The 27,967-nt window shown below is 44.0% G+C and overlaps 1 protein-coding gene across 5 annotated transcripts in view; it reads right to left on the bottom strand.

The window, feature by feature from the left end:
- Nucleotides 1-11,514, bottom strand: part of Bcl11a (BCL11 transcription factor A) — a 97,194-nt gene extending 85,680 nt beyond the window's left edge. For 2 of the 5 annotated variants that reach the window (XM_090336874.1, XM_090336872.1), the window contains exons 1-2: nt 11,356-11,514; nt 3,921-4,250 (exon numbers count right to left, since the gene is read on the bottom strand). In XM_090336874.1, the coding sequence (XP_090193000.1) occupies nt 3,921-4,250; nt 11,356-11,410 (385 nt within the window). In that variant the 5' untranslated portion in view covers nt 11,411-11,514. Of the gene's footprint in view, nt 1-3,920; nt 4,251-8,860; nt 8,913-11,355 lie in introns of those variants that run through there. The other 3 variants (XM_090336876.1, XM_090336875.1, XM_090336873.1) reach the window with 3 other exon arrangements.
- Between the last annotated feature and the right edge of the window lie 16,453 nt (nt 11,515-27,967).

The raw sequence follows: 27,967 nt of genomic DNA, 5'->3' as shown, positions 1-27,967 counted from the left end.
TCTGATTTTGCTGCCAGCCTGAAAATTCACTTCAGAGAGATCAGTAGTTTTTATTCTGAATCACAGACAAAGAAAAATGAAAAATAAGTAGTCATTAATAACAGGATACTATAATTTAGTATCAGCCACAATTATACCATAAAATGTATTGATACATCCTCCAGTTCTGAATAAGCCAGGAAAGAATTAGAAGGGGTACAAAAAGAAATGGCAAATTGATTTCCTAAATTCTGGTAACCATTAAAGATGTTATACTTGATTTACCTGTAAGTAGCATGCTAATATATTTCCATTTTGAATGAGTACTTCTCCCTTCTTTAAAGGATCTGTCTTACATATCATTATCTAGATATCAGCTATACTGTGTAGTCAAAAACCCTGATATGAGTGACTAAGTTCATGATTTTAAGGAGAAAACAGTAGAATATACCAGTAGCAACCAAGTTCAGTGCATTCCACAGGATGTATGGTATTTTCCTCCAATCTCCCCAAATTCTATGATGGGCCAGCCCTAATATAGAGATGTTTATGTACAATAAGCCAAACTTAAAATCTGTAGGATATAATTTTTTTGCCTTTTCTATAAGAGAAGAACAGTTTTACATTCACTAACCTTCTATGATTATTTCCCCCAACATAAAACAGGAGCCTCAAAAATAAGACAAACAAAACAAAATCCATATTATAAGCTCTACCTGCCAGTCAAAAGCTGCTCTTATCTGATTGTGGGTATTTGACACACATGTTGATGAACCGGCCCATACAATATAAGCTACTAATATCTAGTTCAATTAATACTATATCAATGGTTTCCAGGGATCACAATCATACAATACTTTAAATAACTGAATAAAATAGAAAAGGCAATCTAATTGATATCTGTAGCTAGAGTATGGTAACACACACACACACACACACACACACACACACACACACACACACACATTCATCACCAGCTAAAAAATGCATCGTCTTAAAAACATACAGGTTTGGGAGTCAAAATGCATGCCATTTTTTCTGCAGATCTTAAGAACTCTACCTGATTCTCCTATTTGAAAACCCTGAATTCCAAGCATTATGTTTCTTAGATCTGTCACTGTTTTATTCCTGCTTCCTAACTATAAAATAGAGCATAGAGCACACAGTGAACTCAAATCCAATTCACATCACTTTAATAAAGCCTTTCCTACCCAGCATGTGAAAATGGCTATCTTTTATGTAGTTACTAAACATATTCTTCTAGACATTTATCAATACATCTCCTTCTTAATATAGAGCATTGCTTCACCTTTCTTTTTGTGCCACACAATCCAAATTATCTACTGAATGATTACTGTTATTGTTTCCTTCCTCATCATAAAAAAAGACAAGCAGGCTTAGAATTGTGGCAATATGCTTAGAGAAATGGGTGGACAGTGTACAGCTCTCTTTCCCAAACTTTACTTCAGGAGCACCTGAGAGCCACAGCTTCATAATTTATGCACAATGGTAGAATGTTAATTTCACCATAGGAAACTCTTAATTCATTACTGTTGATAATGAGAAGTCATGAGTCTCGTTACTGACATTCACTTTGAGATGTGACCATGCTAACTATGTATGTACAGACAAATCCAGGGTGATTAAACACAATGAAAGGAATCAAGACTGCCATTATTCGCATATGAAAGTTTTACCTCACCTAGATTGCAACACTTGTGTACCCCTTGAGTATCTAAACACCTTAGATAGCTTTCCATCTCAGTAAACTAATGTAGTATAGCCCAATACAATATGTCATATTTGCTCCCCATTCCACGTTTTTTCTGGCTTCTTTACAGTCTGCTGTTGTATTAGTTCTTTTAAAAAAAAAAGAAAAAGAAAGAAAAAAAGAAAGAAAAGAAAAGAAATAACAATGGAATCATTATGACAACCAGGGATTTAAAGCCAATTTCCTCCCCTGTCTATCTTAAGAGGATTCACAAACATAAGAGTAAAAAAGCCTTAACTATTTATAAGGCTCTCCTCAGCCTTCAGATTCCTCCCTTAAATACAAAAGCCCAGATTTTGGATCTGGTTAACCTGAAACTGAATAACCTATTTGGGACCTCAAAGAGAAGTGTGGTTTTAATTCTTGCTTGACAGACACTGTGTTTTGTCTTTTAAACGAGCAGCTCTATATGTAAATATGACGTTACATCACACAAGCGTTACTCCATATTTGGTGATTGAGCAAGGCTTTGGATCTCCAAAGACGACAAATCCCCTTCCGCCTGCTCTTGCTTCATTAATCATGCCTTACACTTCTGTTCATTTTCCTTCCAGACACAAGACAGCACATGGAAATGGTCATTGCCATATCCTACTGGGGGTGGGGGGAAGATTAAAAAAAAAAAAAACTACATGTCTCATGGTGGATTCAAGAAAGACTACACAGGCAGCCTAGCTTCTTTGGTAGCATACTTCTCCTTTCACTAAAGGAGAAGTATGAATGTTGGCTGCAGAAAACATGTTTGTAAAGAGGGGAGGGGCAATGTAATGATCAAATTCTAGAGAGCAAAAGGAGAAATAATATGATATTTAATTCCCTCTGGACCACTGACTTATTATGGTGCAACTTTATGGTTAAACTAGGTGGGAGAGAAAAGTTCCAGTGGATCCTGCCCCCCACCACCATTGATTATATGAACTACCTTTCCTAACACTGAATAACAAACAGTCTACCTTTAGCAGAATGGGAAGAAGGACTGGAAAAAATGATCCTATCTTTGACAGGTAGAGAGTTTCCACCACCACAGAATCATCGGTCATTTTGTCTAAAGTGCCAAATCAAAAATCCTTTCAAGGATCACTATATAGTGTTGCTGTTTATGATTCGGAGTAGGAAATTTAAATCCCTCTGTCATCTTTAATTCCTCTCCCTTGAGTTGTTGAGGAATCCACACACACCTAGCTGCCTTTCTGGTAAAAATGAACTGAAGGGGAATGAGCTGTTGAACCTGTGAACGTTATTTTTGTAAGAATTTTTTACGTTGCATTATAGCAGAAACAGTGGAATCTGGACTGGACATTTGTAAGGGTGACATGTGGTTGTGTAAACCACAAACAAAATCAAGATACATCTGTCAAAACCACATCAGAGACAAGAGAGAGCACCGAGAAGCATTTATCATTGAGCTGAGGAGGCAGGCTGCAGGGAGCAGCCGTTCCTGTCAAACCAACCTTTTGAAATTTCCAACATGCCCTTAAACTTTTCGAGTAAGCATGTCTGTGCGCTTCAGCAACTGCCCTCTCTACTCTGGCCTGGCCAGTCGAAAATGGCATCTTAAAGTCAAGGTCACAGTGTCATCCCACCACGGGGCTGTGTTTAATTACAGCCCCATATGGGCTGACAGCCAATATGGATCCAAGGCTAGCCCTGAAGCTCAGTTAACTCTTTCCACCCCTTCCAAGCCACCATTGCAGCCCATCCCACTTCAGGGAAGACTGGAGAACTCACTATACCTCAAGGGAGACCCAACCAGACATCTTTAGTAAGACAGATCATTATTGGCTGAACTACAAATGCCTATGTGACCACTTTGCCTCTGATAATGTCCCCAAGGCCAGGAATGGACATTGGCAACTGGATGAGGTATAAAAAGGTCCAACACTTTCCAAGGAGAAGGCAGGCAGAGGGAAGAAAAGAAATTCAGAATCAGCAGATCGAGAGAGAGGGTGTCAGGTGTGTGTACCTATTCACCAGCATCTGACTCCATGAAATGGAAAGTATTTATTTTCTGTGTTCTGGGCATAAAGCAATAGGAATGATTATTTGAACATTACAGGCTGTTATGGACAGTCACGTGGAGAAATATAGAAAGCACTTCACCACTCCTTACAGCACCTCTGAAAATGAAAAGAAAACATGCAAACAGCTTTTGTCCTTGCTTCTCATTTACCTGCTATGTGTTCCTGTTTGGGGCAAATTCCTCTAGATGACGTTGATAAACAATCGTCATCCTCTGGTGTGACCTGGATGCCAACCTCCACAGGATTGGATGCTTTTTTCATCTCGATTGGTGAAGGGGAAGGTGGCTTATCCACAGCTTTTTCTAAGCAGAGACTGCCATTGCATTGTTTCCGTTTGTGCTCGATAAAAATAAGAATGTCCCCCAATGGGAAGTTCATCTGGCACTGCCCACAGGTGAGGAGGTCATGGTCTCCTTCTGGAGCTCCCAGCGGACCGTGGTCAGGTTCATCATCTGTAAGAATGGCTTCAAGAGGTTCGGCTGTGACGAGAGAAACAAAAGCACAATTATTAGGATGCCAAAAGGGAGAAAAAAGGAGGGAAATACATTTTGAACCCCACCCCACCTCCCCACATTAGGGAAAGTATCTGTAGCCTTCTCCAGAAAAGGAGACATACAAAATGTATAAGAATGTGGGGGTTATCAGCAAGAAAGTAAATTTATCAATGAGGCATGTCATCACATGTTTAAAGAAATCTATCTGACTTGCTTAACTCCAGATCATGTGTGAATACACCACACACACACACACACACACACACACACACACACACACACACACACATCCTTCCCCTAGAAAGAATGGGACAAATAGCTAACACCGAGAACATAAAGGTACCTCAAGATTAGTCATAAGAAAAAAACTGGCAAAAAGAAGGGTTGAATCCAAATTTGTTTCTTTCCTGGACACTAAGTTGCCTATTGTGCCAAAGAATGTAAGAGGTGAATAAGCACACACTCCCTTTGTGCGTGATGTGTATATTCATAAGGATACAGACACAGCTTCATAAATCAGAAGGATACTATATCACACAAAAATGTACCACCCTCACACACCCTGCCATACTAAGGAAAGGACTGCATTCACCTGTAAAAACCGGCCTAAATAATCATAATGCAGTAGAATTCACTCTGCCAAAAGCCTTTCTGATCTGACACTCAGCAGAGCCACAAAAAATGAAAGAAATATCAATTTCACTGGCAATTCTTCTCAGACACATTAACTAAATGGGATACTTTTGAGTACTTAAGAAAATAAGCCAATTAGTCATTTTTTTCTGAAGAAAGGAATGCCTAAAATATTCTAAACATGTTTGCACTTGGTGGCATCCATGACAGAAAAAATCAGAATGGTCAAGCAAATGCCACAATTCAAAACGAGGCTGAGAATTCCTTTCTTTAGATTTGAAATACTTCACCTAATGTTGTCAAAGTTGACTAATTTTCTGAATGAGCTCTAAATGCTTCATTATGGGACTATTTTTGAACACATAATCACCAACGAATGGTATAACACGGTAGCTGTGTCTCTCCTCTTCGTTTTTTTTATTTTTAACTTTTGTGCCAAAATACTCTAACATTTATTTGAGCAGCTTTTATCATTTTTTTGACCTTTCAAATGAGGAAAGGAAATCTAGGAAGTCTCTCACAGGAAACCTTATACTTTCTCTATCAAAAAAAAAAAAAATCACAAAATACAAAACACATCAGGATGTTGCCAGTTAATAAAAAAGTGAAGCAAAAAATGTACAAGTCTTAAACAGTTAATCAGTCTGACCTTCTTTAGCAAGCTGCCAATTTCACATTTAATGAACTTAAAGCCACAGAGAATCAAAAAATAGATTTTAATTTGAGTGTAGAATATTGGAACAGATTTTGATAAAGTGCAAAAATCCAGTGAACTCAGGTTAAATTTATTTCAACCCTTCCCAGGCTGAATATTGAGGGGGAAGATCTGGAGTAACTCCCAGATGTGCTGGGTGAAATAATGTTGAGAGAGCCCTGCCTAGCTGCACCTGTGCTCAAGTAGGACATGTCATAATTTCTAGCCTTTGGTACGCCTCCTAATTTAACATAAGGTCACCACAGGAATATGAAGGTTATCTCTCTACTAATAAAGACAGCAAAGTAAGCACTTAAACGTTGCTTTGCCCAACGTCCTGAGTAAAAGATAAATTCAGACTGCACAAGCATACTTTTCAAATAATGAGAGACGAACGTTAGGGCTTCTGCATTGTGCCTTTATGTCACCTCCCCCCCCCCCCCCCACACACACACACACTTGCTTTCATTTTGACCAAGTGAAAAATGGAATTAGGGAAGTCATTCTCCAAGATCCCTACTATTTGAATTAAGGATCTTAAATACACAGACAAATGGAGCTTTTTTGATTGTAGTTTTAACTACAAGCCCTACGGTTTGCAGACTGAAGGAAGCAAGGGAGGAAGCATTCTTTATTTTATTAAAGTTAAAACATGTTTGAAAATTCCGTTAAGATTCGTTTGAGTTTATCTGTTTTTGTTTTTTTAACTCTGGAGGTCTGATATCTTTCTGACTGTAGGAACATTATTTAGGAGAAAAAGGAAATATTCTCCTAGGTATCAAACAGTTAAAGGTAATTCCGTACCAAACAGACTTGGTTAAAGTCTTTTAAATGTAGTGACTGAACTGATTTACAATCAAAACCAGGAAATGAAGTGGTAATTCACAGGTTGCTGATTACACCTCCACATTTCACCTAATTAATTTTATAGGAGGCAAAGTTCTTGAAAATAACAAGATGATCAAATGTACAGATATAAAACCTGTAACCTCAACATTTTCTATGCTCTTAACGTAAATTATTGCTAATTAACAAGAATTATATCCTAATGTATGAAATAAGCTTAACATGCGGCTCCTTGAAAAACATTTGGCTACTAATGTGCAGAGAAATATCAAAACGTGTTTTTATTATTGCTGCTGTCTTATTGAAAATCAGACGAAGTGGGGCACAAAGAAAATATGAAAATACAATTCTCTAGTAGCAGTCTACTGATTTGCATTGACATCTTTTCTCAGTGGCAATCAACATTTCCTTTCTGGGCATAAGATAATTTCTCTGTATTTTAATGCAAATTCCTCTTTCTCTAAAAACATTCCTAACCTCAGCCATTTCATCCCCTCCCTCAATTCAACACCATCCTAATTTGCCCCCACAAAACCATCCTTTCTAAGCTCGGGCCTAACTCTGGCTACAAAGCGGGGAGTCCTCGATTGAAGTGGAAGGGAGTGGACAAATAATGATAATAATTAGCCGCGAATTCTCTCTACAAGGGAGGAAGAAATAAAAAAAATAAAATGCTTCTGAATTCAGAAAAACAGACTGAAATGTCTCAGTGTCCCAGCGGCAGACTGAGATCTCTTTCCTCTTTCTGTAAACAGTTGCAAAAGAATCAATTTAAAAAAATTTTTAAATCCTTAGAAGCAATGGGAAGACACAAGGAAACGAGGGGATGAGGGAGTGGGGGGGGGAGGGGTATAAGAAAATGTGTCTTCAAGTTTGCTTTCCAAGTCCTTCTGAATTTTTCTTAGCAGGGTAACGCAAGGGGAGGCCAATATACAGAGGGGAAAAGCAAAGAAACAAAAGCAATGCCCAGGGCTACAGGCCCCAGGGTTGGGGGCCCTTGCAGGGGTGTGCCTGGTAGAAAGTGAAGTTGGGCGCCAGGGCGAGAAGGCACAAAGCAAGCAGCCTCCTGACTGCAGGGTCTGGCGGGTGCTTGCTGCAAACACGTGCAGCGGCGGCCTAGGGACTGGGACTCCGGGCCTGAGGCGGCGGGTACCCAGGGGCCTCCAACTGCTGCCTCCACACCCATCCAGTCCAGCCCCAGCGTGCTGCTGAAGGTTTCCTGGGCTATCAGGCCCAGGAAAATGAGGTTTGGAAAAAGTCGGCGGGTTTTAACCTGGTGCAGTCTTAGTTTTATCCCATACACCCCAAGCTCGAGTCTGAAATCCATTCTTGTGGTCCACATGCAAACACTTTTTTTTTTTTTTTTACACTTTGGAGGATCTGTTCAATGCTTTTCACTCCGCAATTCTGGACACCGGGTGTGCGCCAGGCGGCGACCACGGTTATTCATTATTAATGACGCTGCTTGCCCGCATCATTATGATGATAACTATTACTATTGTTGTGATTTCGGGCTCCAAGGCGAGAGCGGCAGGAGGCGGGGACCGGGAGCTTTGGATTGCCGAGGCGCCTGGAAAGCCTGCGGTGGCCGCGGAGATGGGGGGGGGGGGTGACCGGGTAGAAGTGAACCTGGTGACCAAGTGCTAACTTGCCACGTTCCTCTCTTCGACCTTGACCAAAGCCTAAGAGCTCGCACTCTCCTTACTTTCCTACCAAAAAATAAAAAAGCCTGCCCCAAAACAAAAAACTGCACCCCGCTCTGCTCCCGGCGCGCCCTAGGCTCCACGGCTCGCGCACAGGGAGTGTCGGCCGCGCGCCCAGGCGCTTCTCCGTCGCCCTGGCCAAACGCTTTTTTAAAGTCAAAATGAAAGAACAAAGACATAGGGGTGCTGGGGGGGGGGGAGGAATTCTGCCTAACCGTTCGTTCCCCCCCACCTCCCCCACCCTCGCAACGCTGGTCCCTCCCAAGACGAGAAACGCCGGGGGGGGGGGGGAAGCTCTGGTACAGGTTCAAGTTCGCTGAGCTTTCTTGATCTTGTTCTGCCTCCTAGCGACCGAATGGCTCATTCAGCCCACGTAGCGGGCTGGGGGGGGGGGGTAATCCTGTAAACTGGGAACGTTCCCGCCCCCTCTCTACACACCTAGAAAAATGAAAGGAGCAACCCCTGTGACACACACACACACACACACACTCAAAAAAAAAAAAGATGCCCCCTAATCAAGGGTCCGCCCCGGGACACGCTGGGAAAGACTAACCCTCCCGCCTTGGAGTAACCTGAAATGGACCAGAGAGGGAAGAGAAAAGGAGCGCAGCTCCCCTTGCGCGCCCCAGTCAGTCCTTTGAACCCCCAAGGCATCCTTCCGAAGAGCCTGGCTTTCCCGAGTCCTGCGAAGAACAACTGCCCTTCCTTCCCGCCGGTACCTGGCCGGGCTGTAACTTCACACCGCCGTGCGCGCCGCGTCTGCTCCGCATCCGGCACGGCCCGGGGAGTGGGGGGCGGGGGAGAGCGGCGAGGGAGGGACGCGCGGGGGTGGGGAGAGGGAGGGCCCCGCAACGTGCTGGGGCGGGGGGAGCTCCCCCAAGTGTGTGACAAGTTCCAGAGCCCAGTGAAAAATTCAGTTCTCGGTGCTCCCACACACACCCCCCCCACTTAAAAAAAACAGAAGAGTATAGGTGGTCCTTGAAACTTGCACCCAAAATAATTAAAATAAGACGAGGGAGGAGGGTTTGAAGGGGGTCCTTCCCCGCCTCTTCTCTCCCGACTCTCAAAGTTTCTGAAGTGTCCAACACCCGCCTTCCCCAGGCGCGCCTCATCTGGAGAGAACCACCTAGCCACCACCTCCCTTTATATGGACTCGCCAAGACCCCTGACCCAGCCAGGCCCACGATAGTAAGGGGAACCCAAGAGTGGGGAGCAGACAGTCCGAGGAACTAACACCCCCAAAATGCTTACTTCTACCCTGCTCCCCCCCTCAACACACAGGCACACACACACACACACACACACACACACACACACACACACACACACACAGACACACACACTCACACACACACCTGGCCTGGCCGGGCTGGAGTTCAAGAGGTGGAGTGACCCGGCTGAGTGAGAGAGGGGGCAGGGAAAGCACGTGGTGACCTCCCCGCCGTCCCCCCCTTCCACCAGCTCTGGACTAGAGAAGTCGGAGAAAGGAGCTGGGGCAGCGTGGAGGGGGGCGCGCGGAACGTGCTTTTACTGTTGCTTTGCACCATTTGCAAAGAAAAAAAGAAAAATGCTTTGCAAAACCGAGTTTCCTGCGGCCGATTTCGCAGCCTGGGGAGGTCGGGGAAGAGATCTGGGCATTGTACCGGGGCAAACACACACCCGCAGGCCGGGCTGTCTCGGAGTGGCAAACGAGCCGGCCGGCCGCGGTGCCCCCCGCGGGTGGGCGGCGGGCGCGGGGTGGGCGATCCCGGGCTAGACCCGGGCGCGGCGAGGCCCGGGAGAGGCCAGGCCGCGGCTACCGCCCCGCTCCAGGACCGCCGCGCCGCGCTAGGTCCTCGCTCTGTTTGTTGGCAGGAGGCTCCCGCACACGCGGTGCTTGTAAACATTCAGACACGAGATTTTTCCCAATCAAAATCCACTTCCACTTTTTTTGAAAATCTTCCAAAAAATAGTAAGAGGAGGGAGTTCCTCACTCCCTCTCCGCGCCGCGGGCGCTCTGAAGTTTGCCACTGAAGAGGTTTGGGGGAAAGAGGGTGTTTGTCATTTTTTTTTCTCGATCAGAGACGGTGAGATTTTTTTTTGCGTGGGGGGGGGTCAAAGAAGGAACGCGCTGGGGAAGAGGGGGGAGGAAGGCTGGCGGAGCGTTTGGCTACAGTTTAGGGGCAGGGGGGAAAAAATTGTACATTCTCTTGCCTTGTTGAATTGTTTTAATTTTTTTTTCCTTTTATTTTGCACGTCTTCTTTTCGTCGCCTCTAAGAATTTTTGGCCAGGGAGGGGAGGGCAGCTGCAAACGCGGCGGCGGCGGCTGCTCGAGTTCCCTCCCTCCCTTCTCCCGCGTGCTCCCGGCCGCCTCCTCCCCGGGTCCGAGCTCCAGCCCCACTGCGGCGGCGGCGGCGGCGGCGGCGGCGCGGGAGGGCCAGCGCCTGGAGCCGGCACAAAAGGCGGCGGGACAAACACCCACCTCGGCCGGAACAAAAGGCCGCAGCGCCCGCCGCGTCTCCGCTCCTTGCCTGTCACCCGGTTCTCCCCGGTCATCTCAGACCCTCTCCCCACTCAGCAGACCCCGGAGCGCCGGGGAGCCCCTTTCACCGTGCTCTTTCGCACTATTGTGGGGATGGCTACTTTCAGTCGCTGCACACTTGATCGCGCGCACGTTGGTGTCGTAGGGGCCAGTCTCACCTCTTTCTCCCCAGAAATTGTTTGTTTGTGGGTTTTTTGGTGTTGTTTTTTTTTTAGTCTTGGTCTCGCTCCCCCCCCAACTTCCATTTTCCTACGGTGAGTGGGAACAACCCCCCTTCCCTCCCAGTCCCACCCCCAGGTTTGCATGTGAGTTGTTCGCATCCTTAGCATTGTTCATTATTTTTGCAAAACTGGGGGGGGGGGGGGGGAATCATTGCATTGCCTTCTGAAAGGAGAAATAAAGCGGCGGAAAGGAGGAAAGAAGGAGGAGTCAATTTTTTGTAGAATTAAATAAAATTAAAAGGTGCGTGCTGTCTCAAAAGTGCACACAGGGCTACGGTTGGAGAGGGGATACGGGGCTTTTTTTTTTCCCTCCCTCTTAGTCTCTTTTACCTCGACTCTCAGGCTTTTTCACGTGAAAAAAAAATTTTAATGCGTGCACACACCCCTCTCCCCCCTCGCTCTTGTTTCTCTCTCATCCTGCGCGCTCCCGTGATTATTAATAATTATTATTACTATTATTGGGTTACTTACGCGAGAATTCCCGTTTGCTTAAGTGCTGGGGTTTGCCTTGCTTGCGGCGAGACATGGTGGGCTGCGGGGCGGGCGGCGGCGGCGGCGGCGGCGGCGGCGGCAGCGGCGGCGGCGGCGGCGGCGGCGGGCGGACGACGGCTCGGTTCACATCGGGAGAGCCGGGTTAGAAAGAAGGAGACTCCAGAGAAAATATCTTCATCAGTGCCTTTTGACATCCAAAATAAATTAGAAATAATACAAAGATGGCGCAGGGAAGATGAATTGTGGGAGAGCCGTCATGGCTTTTTTTTTTTTAAGCAAAAAAAAAGAGAGAGAGAGAGAGAGAGAGAGGGAAGAGAGAGAAATAGAGGGAGAGAGAGAGGGAGAGAGAGGAGGGAGAGAGAGAGAGAGAGATGAAAAAAATGGCAAAAGCCCCCCTGAGCTGCAAGTTCAAGTGCGGACGTGACGTCCCTGCGAACTTGAACGTCAGGAGTCTGGATGGACAGAGACACACAAAACATGGGCAGGGCGAGCAGGAGAGAAGGGGAGGAGGGAAGGGGAAGCTCACACCAATGGACACACATCAGGGGCTGGACATGAAAAAGAGACCAGGACAAGCCAATGGCCAGTGCGGGGCGGGGGAGGTGCGGGGCGGGGGGCTCCGCAGACGCCAGACGCGGCCCCGGGGGGAGGGGCGGCGGGAGGGGAGGGGGCTCCGGGGCCGCCGGCTCACCAGTGGCCGCAGCGAGCGCCGCGGCGATGGCGTGGCCCGGGGAGAAGAAAGGGGCGGCCGTGGGGGTGGGGGAGGGAGGGAGGAGGGAGGGGGAGAGCGGGGTGCAAGACTTGCGCCCCGCTCCCCCCCAACACACACACGCGCGCGCGGTCCCTAAAATGGAAGATTATTTAAGGGTGGGGGGGAGCCACGGTGCCGCGGGTGGCTGCGGCCCCGGACTGGGGCAGCGCGGGCGGAGGGAAGCCAGGTAGAGTTGCGCCCGGACACCCTCTTCCGTGCGCACACCCACTTCCCCTCCCCGCCGTCGCCGCCGCGCTCGCGCTCCCCGCCGGCCGCCTCTCCGGGCCCAAGTCAAAGACCCGAGCCCGCGGTAGCGCTCGGGAAACTTTGCCCAAGGAAAGGACAGGAACGGGGAGAGAGAGAAGGAAAAAAAAATCACCCGAAGTTGAGAGCTGAGCCTCTAAGTTAAGAGCTCGGCGGTGGGCACGGGGCGCTGGGCGGGAGCGCGTGGCCAAGCGGAATGCAGCCCAAGTTTGGAGGGTGGCGGATCCGGAAGGGCACCGCCGGGGCCTCGTGCAGCCTCGGTGGCCCACGGGGTTGGGGGTTGGGGCGCACCGGCGGCGTCGGCTTCGGCCAGACCCGGGAGGACCGGGCGCCCCCAACAAACGACTGGCTCGAAATGGAGCTGGAAGCACCGAGTGCCCAGCTCCCGAGAACCGCAGGAAAGAGATAGTGGCCGAGAGATTTTAAAAAAAAAAAAAAGCCGTGGAGCCCGAGTCCCGGCCTGGGAGCACCGGGGGCCCGGAGCGCGGGAGATGCCGAGGCGTCCACCTCTCCCGGGGCGGCCAGGACAAAGCGCGGGCAGTCCCGGGAGCCCGGGTCCCTGGGAACCTGTTCTCGGCGCTGCCGGCGGTCTCCCCGCCGGGTCTCCAGGAGGGGACACACCCCCTTCCCACTTCAGATCCACTGCCAAACGTATAAAGGGATGGAAAATAAAATGCTTTCTTACGGACAGAGCACAACTGTTCCTAATCTGTTGCCCGAGGAAATGGAGGATTGGGGAAAGGAGTAAGCAGCGGGGAGGCCACGGTGGTGAGGTGACCGCCCAGGGGTCAGCGCCGCGCTCCCCAGGAGCCAGCGGCCATGGCGCACACCCCGGCGCCCGCAGCACCCGCTCGCCCCTCGGCAGTCCCTCCCGGGAAATTAGGGAAGACCTGTTGGAAATAAACCCCTGTCTCTTTAATGCACACACGCGCGCGCTGCCGCTGTCAAAAAGCGGGCTTCACTCTGGCGTGGGATACTTTCAGTTTTACGTAAAATGTACAGCAACAGCACCCCCTGCGATTGGAAAGTTTATTCAGAAACGTGCCTGCAAAGTCCCCCGGCGTCTCCCGCCTCCCAGGCTCCCTGCCTGCCTGCCTGCCTGCTTGCACCACCCAGCCGCCGCTGCACCGGAGATCGAGCTGCGGTTCCTCCACCGGGAGGAGTGGGGGAGGGGAGGCGGGGGACCCGAGAGCTGGAAGGTGCCGAAAGTCCGGGGCGGAGACGGTGGGCCTCAGCCCCCACCCCCACCCCAGCCAGCTGCAGGTGGACGTGGGTGTCTGCCAAGCGAAGAGCCTGCTTTCCCTTCTCCAAGCGCCTCCACGTCCCCTCGTGTCTTCTCAGACCCCCCCTCACCCCACCCTGGTTCAGTCCAAGAGGAGAGGGGGTCTTTTCCGTAAATTCACCCCACCCGGCGGGGGGCTTTATTGTTTAAAGTGTGGGCCTCGGGCTTGCAGGCGTTCACCCACCTCCCAGCCTCACCAGCAAGCGGCTGTTTTATTCCTAGGTCTTCTTAGGAAAGTTTCAAACCTATTAGAAAATGACTGGCTTGTCTGGCGCCGCGAAGCTTCGGGCCCCTCTAAGGAAGAAAAGAAAGTTTCGGTGGCCAGCATTAGGAGAGGTGTACACTGGACTAGGTGTGCGTAAATGAGGTTTATTGTTTTTCCTCCTCAGCTTTTGGGGGGTGGGGGGGAGGGTCCTCCCATTCTTTTAAGTAAGAAGATTCACTAGCAGAAAAGCTCCTGTGAGTGACACCATTTCCCCTTTTCTCTGAGTTCTAAACAGCAGGACCAGCCTCTCTTCTTCCTCTCATGTCTGTTTGGTTTGGGCTTTTTGTTTTTGCTTTTGTTTTTGTTTTTTTGTCTTGCTAAACCAGCCTCCCAGCCTGCCTCCCAGAGAAAGTCCGAACCCAGGGCGGAGGGGAGGCGGGACTCCAGGAAGACGGCCACCGGGAAGGTGAGGAGAGGGAAGAGGGAAAAAAGTCAGACTGGGAGGCCTGCGAAAAATCAATAAATAAAATCGCCTTCAGGTAACCCTGGGAGCCAGACTCTGGCAGAACCGAGCTGTTCAGATTTGAATCTTGTTCTCATTCATCCACACAAGTCCCATATAGTGAGAAGATATATAAATGGACAAATTATATTGACGAAATATATGGTGTAGATGGTGTGAGATTTATACAGAATGGTATGTATAAAGCTTTTCAGGGTTGGGTGTAGCGTAAAAAGTAATGACTTTATTACCTCTGAAAGGTTCTGTGGTTCACATTTAACAGTCTTTTGAATTACAATTCATTACACAATTGTGTGTTCTCTAAAACCAGCACCCTATCAGGACTGCTATCTGTGGTTATTTCCAATAAATAACTGGCAACATTTTATCGATTTTCTTTTTTAAAAAAAAATCATAGGAAATTAAGCACTTAGTTACAAGTAGGTCTGCTGTGTTATGGCACTAGTTCCAGATTCGGGGGGGGGGGGGCTCCTTCCTAAACCACATCTTAAAACACACATTAAAGAGCCAGCTTTTGCAGCTGCCTTTCCTGGGTGCCCACGGAGAGGTAAGCAGCGACGTTTCCACCATTAACATAGATTTAATTTCACCATCATAAAATGCCCAGGGTGAGAATGGCAACTGCCCTCCGCTCCCGCCCCTCCCCCAACCAGATTTCACCCAGTCCAGAAACCCAGGCAGTGCGTCGGCATTTGATCTCTCCTCGACGCCGACCCCCCCCTCCCATCCCCGAGTCCCTTCTGCTCTCCAGGCGGGTGACGCCCCCTCTCTCGACACTGCTGGACGCACTCAATGGCGCCCAAAAGTGGGGGAGGGGCAGGATCGTCAGTGTGTTTAAAGAAGTCGAAGAAAATGTGTTATTCTAAGAGATGTTAAAATATTACTTAAGTATTGATTAATGATGCAGGTGGTTTGGCAGAGGGGAGGTGAAAGGTCACTTGAAACGCACACACTTGGATACACAATAAGTATATTTACCTTTCCAGAAGTGGCTTTTAGAAAGTAATAAATTATGACAACGTTAAAATTATTTTCTGCCAATTCAGTTAACTTCGTTTGGGGCTGTGGAACCTTTGGCTGCTTGCACTGAAAAGGTAATTACACTCCGTGGGCTCTTCCCCAAACCCGGGTGACCACACAGGCCAACAGACAGGGACCCTCCCTCCTCTCCCCTCCTCCTCCTTTTTATCTTGCCCACAGAGGAGACTCCCCAGTACTTCCTGCTGTATGTATTCTGCCTCTGATCTCCGTACTTAATAGCCAAGTCCTGGTTTATGCTTTATAATGTGTTGACAAGTTTTCTAACAGACTTTCTGAAATAATGCACATATATTCACGTCGGTTAGGAACTCACCGTATTTTTAGAGCCGGGTAGATCTATACCCTAATGCAGTGAGAGAGTGTAAATCATAGAGGATTTCATAGTCCTTTCAGTAGTTTTCGGTATGAAGTATGAGCCGCGTGGCCTCCAGACGTAACCTTTTAGAAAAAAAGACAGTGCTTTTATTTTATGGTGTAAAGTGCTTTTAGCTCCAGGGCTCTGAACGTGAATGTGGTCAACAAACAGCTCGAAGAGAGAGACTTAATACAGTCCCAGCCTTAGTGTGAGGATCGCCTGGCTGGCGCGGGAGACTTGGGCTGAGCCAGAGAATGAATGGTTAAAAGGTCTGTCTCAATGGAAACTACATGATTAAAATATTCACTGTCTGCCTTTGGGGAGAAACACTTTTATAGATTTAAAGATAAATAAATGAATGATTTAACACTCCGTCCCACCTAGCTTTTCATCTTTTTTCTTCTTCCTCCCTCTCTCTTTCTGTCTCCCTGTCTGTCTGCCTATCTGTCTGTCTGTCTGTCTCTCTCCTCTCTCTCTCTCTCTCTCTCTCTCTCTCTCTCTCTCTCTCTCTCTCTCTCTCTCTCTCTCTCTCTCTCTCTCATTATTCTTTCTCCTAATCAACAGATAAGAAACTGGGAGTGGGTTGTCTTCTTCATAAAAGTAAAACTTGGGTTTGGGTCCAGCACTCAGCACAGGTTCAGCCTAAGGGTGGGAGCCTGGGTGCTGTCACACAATGGAAAAGGGATTTTAAAGGGAAGAAAACTGGGTGTGAGGAAGGGATTGAGTGCTTTCCTCTCTATTCCCTGTGTGACTCAGAACCTCAGAACCTGAGGAGGCCCCTGGCCTGAGGAGTGTCTATACCTTCTGCAGAGGCACAGACTTCCCCCCAAGTGGTTCCTGGAAGAAGCATTAAGTCAGTCTGCCATTATGGCCCAGAGCCTCAGAGTCTTTCTGAGCTTTCTTTTTTTTTGGGGGGGGGGTGGAGTGGGCAGGGGGAAGGCTGGCAGGATACTTCCTGATCCTGGGTGGACCATCCTAAGGAAAAGAGAAACAGAAAGAAGAGAGGGAAAAGGGAAAGGGAAAGGGAAAGGGAAAAGAAAGGAAGGAAGGAAGGAAGGAAGGAAGGAAGGAAGGAAGGAAGGAAGGAAGGAAGGAAGGAATAGAGGGAGAGAGGAAGGAGGGAGGAGAGGGAGAGAGAGAAGAAGAGTTGGGTCGGCTATAGTCTGAGTCAGTGTATGAAAGAAAAGTAGAGAGTTATAGTGTCACCGTTTAAGTAAGAGGTCCTTTTGAAGTTTCAGGGAGATCTGGTTAGAACCCAGTTGGGTGAAATACTTAACTTAGCTACCTACCATTGACATGAAAAAAGAAAAAAAAAAAGCAGGTACAGGAGGACATTGCTAGCAGTGTAGTGACTGTAGGTGCTCAATAAATAGTCCTCAAATGAAGGAACCAACCAATCTTCATACCACATTCACGAAACCAACATGGCCTCCCAAACTCTAGTCATTGTCTCAGAAGCCATTTAGGCTTTGATTAAGCACCCCTACTATGAGAGTGCATTTAAGCCTAAAAGTGATTCCCAACCAAGGACAAGGAGCTCAAAAAACAATCACTCCAAATATCACAGCAGCTGAACAATTAACAATACAAGGCAAGATATTTCCATCGTTCCAGCAGCCTACATTATCACATATATTCCAAATTAGCCAGTATCAAGAAACCAGTACCAAATGATTCATTTTTAACACTGCTTTTTGGATATGTACAAATCTGCTTTCACAAATGAGAGAACTTCTAAAGGAAAAAAAATGCAATCAAAACAACCAAAAATAAAAGATATTTTGGATTTTATTCTCTACCCCTCCCCTATGGATCTTTTGCTTTTAGCAAAAGAATAATTTTTTCAATATACATTTTGCACACCCATTCTTAAAAAACAACCTTCACCTATTTGCCTCATTTTTTGTCAATAAAACTCACACTTGTGCACACGCGCACGCGTGCACACACACACATACACACACACACACATACACATCTGGTCTGACATTTTGTACAGCAAGTTTCAGCCCAATGTGATTTAAAACAATGTGAGTTAAAAACCTCTTAAAATTTGGGTTTATAATGGAAACGCTGACAGACTCTTAATTATAGCAGCCTCACCAGACACTGCTATAATGAAATAGTTGTGCTTTCATTACTATAGAGGCACTATAGTTAAGGGTCTGTCAGTGTTTCTATTATAAACCCCAAGTTTAAGAGGTTTATAACTTGGGCTATTTAAATGGCACTGGGTGGAATTCAAGTTATCAGTCCAGATGTGAAGTTGTTTTATAAAAGGCAGAATAACTCAGCTGTGGAAGATTTTGGTTTTGGTTACTCTCTCTCTCTCTCTCTCTCTCTCTCTCTCTCTCTCTCTCTCTCTCTCTCTCTCTCTCTCTCTCTTCCTCCCTCCCTCCCTCCCTCCTCTCCTCTCTCTCTCTCTCTCTCCATTGCACAAATAATTTTTAGTGTTTTTTAGATAGCCTTATTGCCAACCTCTAGCTATGACTTCACTCTCTAAAAAGAAAATTTTGAAGGCAGTTAGTCCTTTATTTGGATAAGAATTCCTTGCTATTCATATAATTTTTTTTATCATCTTATTGTCCTGAAGTATATGTGTGGAGTTTCTGTATATGTATGTGTATATACACACAGAGAGAAATTAAGACTATAATGCCAAAAAATGGTGCAGCCTTAAACATATATCCACATATCTGTGTTATATTCTCATGAGAACATGAGTTTATCAAGAACGAAGTATCTCATATTTTTTATCTCATTTATCAACTACATGGTAAAAATAAAAGATTTTTGACACATAGCAATTATGCATATTTGTGTGACATTTTGATACAGGTATATAATATATAATGGTCAGATCTGATTCATTGGCATATAGGTTACCTCTGACACAATTTCTCTGAGCAAAAATGAGACATAGCTGCTGGTTTTAGATGTTTCTTTTAATTAATTAATTTGGATGTTTCAATTAATTACTGTGGACTATAGTTATCCTACTGTGTTATAGAATATTGGAACTTAGTCTTCTTATCCAATTGCATCCCTGTACCAGTTAACCAGCCAACTCGCCAAGTCCCCTCAGGCTGCTTGGTAAACTCTAGTCTATTTTCTACTTCTTTGGATAAACACATTAATTATCTATCTGTGCCTGACTTACTTCACTTAACATAATTTCAGTCCCATGCTGCTATGAATGGCAGAATTTGATTCTTTCATGTCTAAGTAATATTCCACTGTGTATATGTGCCACATTGTCTTTATCTGTCCATTAATGGACACTGGTTAATTTCATTTGTCTGTTGTACACAGCACTGAAATAAATATGTAAGCACAAATGTGAAATTAGTACTAACATCCTACTTCATAGATGTTGACCTTTTCCTGATATCACTTGGTTTATTAAAAAAAATAAATCACTAGAGCTAAGTGTGGTGGTTCATATCTGTAATCCCAGATAAACCAGGAGAATCATGACAGGCCAGCCTGAACAACTTATTATAACATTTTTTGCCACCTTGGGTCTTGAACTTAGGGCCTGAACACTGTCCTTGGGCTTTCTCAAGGCAAGCACTTTACCATGTGAGCCACAACACCACTTCTGGCTTTTTCTGTCTATGTGGTACTGAGGAATTGAACCTAGGGTTTCATGTATACTTGGCAAGCACTGTACCACTAGGCCACACTTCTGGCCCTTAATATAGTTTTTTGGGAGTCAGTCTTGGGGTTTGAACTCTGGGCCTGGGCGTTGTCCCTGAGCTCTTCAGCTCAAGGTTAGCACTTCTATCACTTGAGTCACACCGCCACTTTCGGTTTTCTGGTGGTTAATTGAAGATAAATGTCTCACAGACCTTTGAGTCCAGGCTGGCTTTGAACCTCGGTCCTGGGATCTCAGTCTCAGGACTACAGGCATGAGCCACCAGAGCCTGACTTATAAAAAATTTTAAAGTCATTTAAGTGATAGAGATTTAACTCAGTTGTATAGTGCTTAACTAGTTACCTTAAGACTCTACATTCAGTCCCATGAGACTCTTATCTCCAATTAACTACCAGAAAATTGGAAGTGGCACTGTGGCTCAAGGGTTAGGGTGGTAACCTTAGGCTGAAGAGCTCAGGGACAACTCCCAGGCCCAGAGTTCAAGCCCCATGACTGACAAAAAAAAAAAAAAGAAGAAAATAAGGAAGGCAGGAGAAAGAAAAGAAACAGAGAAGGGAAGGAAGGAAGGAAGGAAGGAAGGAAGGAAGGAAGGAAGGAAGGAAGGAAGGAAAAGAGGGAAATAACCCCATGACTATATATAAATACTATGTATTTCTCTGTTTGACTTCATTGGTTGATGAAGAAATTACCTAAGATTATCTAATGGATCAGAACTATAACTACTACCTTGTTATCTCACCACCATAATATACAATTAATATTTATTCATGGTGCTGTGAGAATGCTAATTCTGTACATGAAAAAGTGAGGATGATGCTGGTCATGGTTCTGGAAATGGTACTGATAGTGTTTGTGACAAAGGCAGTGGTGGAGGTGATTGTAGTGATGATGGAAGAGATGGTCATGGTGGTGGTGAGATACAGGGGTAATGATGATAAGATATGATAGTGACAGTGGTTGTGGTGGTTTTTCTAGCTAACATATCCATCAGAGTAAAACTAGGGTGAAAGACAGAGTTAGAAATTCAGATGCGTGCTTCCCTCATTCTTGTTGCTTCAGGTGGATAAGCAATTAAAAGGACAGTTTCCAAATGCCCACAACTCTACTCATCACCAAGATGTGGCCTTGGCTAGATATGGCTGCCAGCAGACTATAAGGTCCCTGACTTGATCCAGAAAAACCCATCAAGAGCTGCACATTTGCAATCAGAACCCTTTCCATGTCTGGAAGAGCAGCTCTCTTCCCTGTTCTCTCTGCTAACTCAGGTCAGCAAGGTCCTTTTTCTCGAAATTGGGCACCTTATTTTCCCTTCTAAGAGATATGCCTTTTGTTTGTGTGTTTGTCAGTCACGGGGCTTGAACTCAGCTCCTGAATGCTTTCTCTGAGCTTTTTTACTCAAGGCTAGCACTCTACCACTTTGAGACACATTGCTACTGTTTCAATAAATAAAAGTTTTTTCCATACACCCATGGTTCATACCTGTCATCTTAGATATTCAGGAGGTTGAGATTCAGAAGTTCTCAGTTTGAAGCCAATCCAGGCAGAAGAGTCTACCAGACTCCATCTCCAAAATGACTAGCAAAAACCCTGATCTAGAGGCATGTCTCAAGAGTTAGAACACCAGCCAAGCAAGCAAGCTGAGCAAGCTGGAGGCCCCAAGTCCAAATAGACGAAGAAAAAAAAAAGGTTTCGCACAAAATCAGTCATCCAAATCACCAGGTTTCTATAAAATTAAGAATCTGAGATCTGAGGATAGGGGTTTCAAGACAGCCAGAGCTCAATTAACCAGAAGAAACACACACACACACACACACACACACACACACCCTGTAACTGGAGGTTTGTCTCAAGTGGTAGAGCCAGCTAGGAGAAGAAAAATGCAGCAGAAGACAAGACACTGAGTTCAAGGACCAGTACTCCCATAAAAGAAAAAGAATGTGGTCCTAAGTACTACATTGAGCAAAAATGAGATCTAGCCTCTGGTTTGGGATCTTTCTTATTTTTAAGGCACTAAGACACACATACACACAGGACTTCATATTACATGAAGCTCACTAGTACATACTCGGCTATGCTTGGCATGTAATTATGAATTTACCATTCTAAACATGACATTTTTTCTGTTTCCAAATACAAGGTAGGCGTTTACATTGTTGAAGAATGAACTCAAAAAGACTGAGGGAGGAAAGGACACAGGGTGCAAACACTTCATATACTGGGATTTCACCTTTCTCTCTCTCTCTCTCTCTCTCTCTCTCTCTCTCTCTCTCTCTCTCTCTCTCTCTCTCTCTCTCTCTCTCTCTCTCTCTTTCTTTCTTTCTCCCTTTTTTCCTTTTCTGGTCTTGGGGCTTAAACTCAGGGCCTTGGCACTGTCCCTGAGCTTCATTCTACTCAAGCCTAGCACTCTACCACTTGAGCCACAGTGTCACTTTTGGCTTTTTCTGAGTGGAGATAAGAGTCTCACAAACTTTTCTGCCCAGGCTGGCTTCAAACCATAATCCTTGAATCTCAGCCTCCCGAGTAGCTACGATTACAGGAATAAGCCACTGGAGCTCAGCTACTATTTCACTTTTTAAAATAATTAACAGGTTGAACCATTTGTACTGCTGGCCAACATACATGTTCTAAATTACATGTTCATTTGTATCAGATGAAGGCAACTGCATTTCTCTGTATAGCTTATGGCATGCAGTAATTTATATCATAAAGCCACTAAATTACCTAAGTCCTGAGTTTTTGGGGCTTGTGAAAGCCTGTGTCATTCTCATCTTTTTTTTTAAATCCCTTCAGCACAGAGTAGGACCTCCAGAAAATATCTGGCATGTGAATAAAATAGACCACTTAGATTCTCAGAAAATTCAAAACAGCCTAACTACCACAGATAAAATGTCTTTCTTATTGTTCTCAATTTTCAGGTCTTGCAATACAATAAAACATTCAAGCATCCAAATTCCAAGTGCATAGTAATCCAGAGCAACTGTGAGGGATTCATTCTGAAGCCTAAGTCTCCAGGCACTGCCTTTTTTGAATATCAAGGCCTGGTCTAGCTGGTTCTCTAAGTCAAAGCTACTCACCCCAAACTCCTATTTTTTTTTCTGGGAAAGGTAGGGCCTGGCTTAAGGAGCATAGGAAATAGCAGTAAATGTTCTTCAAATACAATGGATCTTTATCCTATTAAATTAATTTAATAGGATCATTTAATCATGACCCACTCTCGAAATATTAAATCATGAACTCAATTAATTTGTAAGAGAAAACATGAAATCAGTGAAATTTCAAAATAAATTCAGCTTCTGATTGTGAATATATTACGGAGAAAGTACATACATTAATTGTTTTAATATTAAACACCTAAAGAGATTTGCTTAAGATTATAGTCTTTTGCATGTATTCATTTACAGGTTCTAAAAAATCTAAAACATACTCATTTTAAAACGTGTATTTTTAAAGTCAACTTCCTGAACAGAAACTTGCAACTCTTTTTTAAAATTTTATTTTAGCTAAAATAAACTGAGAAGCAATCTCAAACCAAAGGGAACTACTTTTTTTTATTTGACTTTAGCTTCAGAATTATCTTTAGAATTCCAAGACCAACTGTTTTTCTTTCACTGATCATCACATTTAAGAATTTCAATCTCAAAATTAATATGAAAGGAGAAATATTTGTAGTGATATGTAAGCTTATGTTTCCAGTTACTTTGTTCTATGTGAGACTTGTATGATATTTGATATGTAAAAATGTCCATAATTAATATATTTTATGACCATGCTAAAAAAGTTGTAATTCATTACTTTCAATTTTTAAATATTCTAGAAAGAAGAAAAGTTTTCACTATGGGAGATGAAATGAGCCAAAGAGCCTTTGATTTTATTTGGTACCTTTACTTAATTTTTTTAAGATAACAAATTGTCCAGCAGCAAGGAAATATATATGTATATATATACGTATACATATATATGTATGTATATTATTTCTGAAGTTTTTTTCAACATAATACCAAATACCTAAAGGCTATGGATAAATTTACACAGAAATAATAAGATGGTGCAGTAATTATTTTAATGAGAATTTTCCCAGCCAGAATAACAAACAGATATATCACCTAACATTACACTGTAAGGTAGTGTGTGTGTATACAAGTGTGCTATATACAAGATACCGTGGTAACTAATGTGTGGTAAGAGAATCCTTCTGCTCACAGTGTGGGCATTTATGTCATCACCAATTATTGATAGCACATATTATTTTTATACATGATGTCTTCACTACATAAAGCCTAATTGCAAGAAAAATTATTTTTATCCTCTTGGATTTGATAGGCATTTCCATAGAAGGAGTGAAATGCAGAGAAGGGCTGTGTATTGTGGCAATCTACGGTCACTAAGAATGTCTGCTGATGACTGCTGATACCAGCTGTGGGAATGAAATTAAGTACATGAGACCTGGGATAAAGTAAAGATGAAGTTCTGATGAAGATACACAGAACAGGATGACTCCAAATTAAAGCTTCATTCTCCATCTTCCCTGATTCTGTTTTTAGGTCTCACCAACTACAAGATATATGAAATATCTTGCTAAACTAAAATCCTTGATAAAACAGCACTTTAGCTGCACCTTGATTCTGAAGTGGAGATGAGATTAGATTTTTCTGGGTGTAATTTCAATTATGATACTTACTTTGGTGGAATGCTTCTCAAGAGAGCACAGAAAATAACAAAAATCTGGCATTCAGAACTCAGCAAGCCTGAGTGCCTGAACCATGTAGTTTTCACAAAGAAGGTCAAAAAGAGTGGGAAGGGGGGAAAAAAGGTGTATCAAAGGTATCCTTGGAACTCAGAGCAAATAAAAATGAAACTATTCTCTTCTGAGACCTAATTAACTTTTATATCCAAAGGTACACTGCACATATTTTCATTGCTGAGGACGAGGACTAAAAAAAATATATGTGCCATGGTACTAGGCTTTTAAATGATCTATTGGATGGCTTTCCTTGCCTGTAACAAATTTTCTGTTCTTGGAGGTAGTCATTCAATGAATATATCTATGCTAATTTTTCCAAAACATTAAGTATTCTCCTCTGTCCATTTTCAAAAAATCAGATACTTAGTCCTATAACTTCCAGAAGATTCCCTTCAAATCCTAAAACAAAACCAAAACAAAAATGTTCAGGAGACAAATTTCATGCTACAGGCTTTGCAAGGATTAGTCTCCTATTAGAGTCACTGCGCCTATATGATCCTTTTTCATGTGTTAAAGAAGGATATATATTTTTCTGTTACCTTTCCTGACTGTAAAGCAATCACAGAAACCTGCAGGAGGCACCATAAATATGCAAATTTCCAAGAGATAACTGTTTTCAGTGGTTATGCCTCCAAGTAGTATGGGAAGCCAGAGAGCCGGAGCTGCCTGCTTCCAAGTAATTCGTATGTTGGTGGTGCCCCCTGCTGCAATCACAAGTTGTCCAAGAAAGGGAAAAATAAAATTCAGAAGCATTTAGATCTCCTGATTAAATGTAAAATAAATGTCCACTATCCCAATTCTAGGAGCAGCCATTCTCAAGCTCAGAATTCTTCTTACCAGATGCAATTCCACTTTTAAATACTTTCTCAGCCTTAAGTTTGGAAAATTCACTGGTATCTTTTCATCTGCAGGTTGCACAATGATGGATTTTCTTTAAAAAAAAAAAAAAAGAAAAGAAAAGAAAAAAATCAAGATCCAAAACAGCTTTTTCAAAGAATTAAGAATTTCTTAGAAGTTACTTAATGAAAACAAATTGTGAATTAAGAAAGTTACTTGTCAGTCTCTGGGATATTGCAGCAGAAGGAAGAGAAAAAAGTTAGTGCTAACAGCATGTAAAGATATTACATGGTTTCAAAATCTTGTGGTCCATTAGCTCATAGTGTATAGTGGACATTTTTAAGATTCAAAATAAAATGAAATAAAATAAATGTATGAAATATCTAAGTTAAGAACACAAGAAAATAGATTACAGTAACCCTATAGTCATTCTATTACAGATTTCATATTAAGATGGGCTGAGGGGGGGGATGACCTGATAGAACAGAATAACCAGAATAACATGATACAATTCAGACCTGTGACGGTCTATTGAATACATAATATGCATTTTTAAATTGCCTGAATATATATTCACATGACAGAATCTAATGGGTTTAGGAGGAGCCCCTGCTCCTGATTAAATCATAAAAACTGTTATAAACTTGTCTTTCATATATTAAATCACATACAATTCCATCAAAAAAAATTTTGGTCTTCTTGTTTAACTACTAGAGTTGTAACAGATAAAAGGAAATTAAGCCTGAGGGGGTGAAAGTGGGGGGCACTCAATTTAGTAGACATTCCAGCCTCTAGATTGCAGCTGCAGATGCAAACTTTGATAACAGATAATTCCATTTTTTTCTATTGGATCCTCAGTCTACCTCAGTGTCCTAAGCCCTCCTGCCCCCAACTTTTGCTATTTTTTTTAAACATCAGTTTCAGAACCGTAAGTTCTCTCCTAGTGTAAATATATTTCAGAATGGTTATGTGCTGGAGTTTGAATTTCAACTTAGCTTTGAATCTTGTTTCCATATTCAGATCTTCACAGCCAGAGCAAAGCAGAGGACTGAGGAAAATTACCTATATCATTTCAGCAATGAGCTGCCTTTATCTGCATCACCCAGAAATCTTGTATCCTGTCTGTTGAGCTCTGGACCTGAGAGCCCATGGAGAGAAATGAGGAAAAGAACTGGTGACTGCTATTTACCAGGCAGAACTAATTAGAAATAGATCTTGTTATTCAAGCTTTCCATCTTTTTTATGCAAAACTCAAACAAGCACTCCATTACTCTATATGATGAAGAGGATTTTTAAACCCCCACTATGGGTTTTTATTGCTACAGAAGGTGACCTGTTAGAAAAAGAAAACCAGTGTACAAAACAGCAGTTGGGAGTCGAAGCCCTCTTTGCCAGAACCCCTGCCATATATGTTCTGTCATTCACCTTCTAGACTCTCACTACCACCATTCAATCTATTGAATCAAGAGACTGTTTGATCTTATCTGCATCTGTGAGCTGACTGTCAACCTGCTTAGGCTGCATATTAAATCATCTATAGTAGCTGTATCAAGCTGGGATGATCTGTTAATTCTAAATTTATTAACCCTTGGAGTGCAGTCATCATGTTTAATCTAGTGTAGCCCGCATTTATTTTACAAGACTAAATCCTTCTTTAAGATATGGCGGTGCTGTAGGTTAAAAAACAGCTAATGTGGGTTTCATTATGATAATTGGAAGGAAAGACTGAAAAAAAAATTCCATTGTGGTTACTCAGATAGGCTAGTCCCAGACTCTCTTCTAGGTTGAGGTTTGCCTGCGATTCTCCAGAAACAGTTGTCTCTAAAAAGAATGCAAGAGAAGAAAAGGAAGAAAAGAAAAAGGGCCTCTGACAGATTATTTTCAGTGGTCCAAAGCCAGAGAAACTGATTGACATGGCAGTGTCAACCCCTAATGGAATGCCTGAGGAATACATTTCCAAAGCCACACACCTGGCCAAAAATGCCAACAAAATTCCTGAAGTGAATCAAACTTCTGGATCAATAAAAATCATCTTTCTGAATTGAAAGGTTTTTTTTTAGCTCTCCTCTCCCAAGTAATTCTAAGCAATTGCAAGTATAGGTAGTCCTGCTTTTAAAAGGGAGGTGCAGTGGGTGTGTTCATTTAATATGTTAATCTGGTCTTCAAACAAACAACAAAAAAAGATATCCATCTTTTCCACTTGCCCATTACTGATGTTATCAACATATTCATAGCTTTTCTTTCAGACACAAACTGCTAGGCATGCTCCCTTTTTTGGTAACCACGTGCCTGATATCTCTCTAATGTAGCCTAATAACAATTTTAGCATTCAGATGAAGCGATTTCATTCTGTGACTGCCTTTTCTATTAGATTTGATTTTGAGAAGCCCCAGTGGGTGCCTTCGAGGCAGAGATCTATCTGTGAGGCTGCTACCGACTCAATAGCAGCCTGGGCTAACCTTGACCTTTCCCGAGACCCCGCTCCATCTGGTGCCAGCCTGCTTCCCACCCCCCCTCCCTCCTCTCTGCCTTCATAGTCAACATTGATCAAGGCAGAACGGAGCGCTTCGTCTCCTGGAAGGGCTGGGCAGACTCAGGAGGACAGCACATTTCAGTATATGGAAATGATCAAGCCTCTTATGCAATCATAAATCTACATAGGAGTCTTGTGATTTGATATTTCATTCACCTCCAAAGATTTTTTTCCCCCTCCCTCCCAACAGGGATTTATAAGCTCTGTAAGAGCTCCTGGACGACGGCTATCCCCAACACCTGGAAATTATCAAGCTTGCTGCTTGCTGAATGATGCTAACAGCTCTAATGCTGCAAATTCATTTTTAACAACTCACTGGCTTTTATCTAGGGTGTGTGTGTGTGTGTGTGTGTGTGTGTGTGTGTGTGTGTGTGTGTGTGCATGCGCTCATGCTTGTATGT

Source organism: Megascapheus bottae, chromosome 7 (genome assembly GCF_031878675.1).
Source record: "Megascapheus bottae isolate mThoBot1 chromosome 7, mThoBot2.hap1, whole genome shotgun sequence".
Lineage (NCBI taxonomy): Eukaryota > Metazoa > Chordata > Mammalia > Rodentia > Geomyidae > Megascapheus > Megascapheus bottae.
The sequence above is the reverse complement of the archived record's forward strand: the minus strand, read 5'-3'. Positions and strand labels throughout refer to the sequence as shown.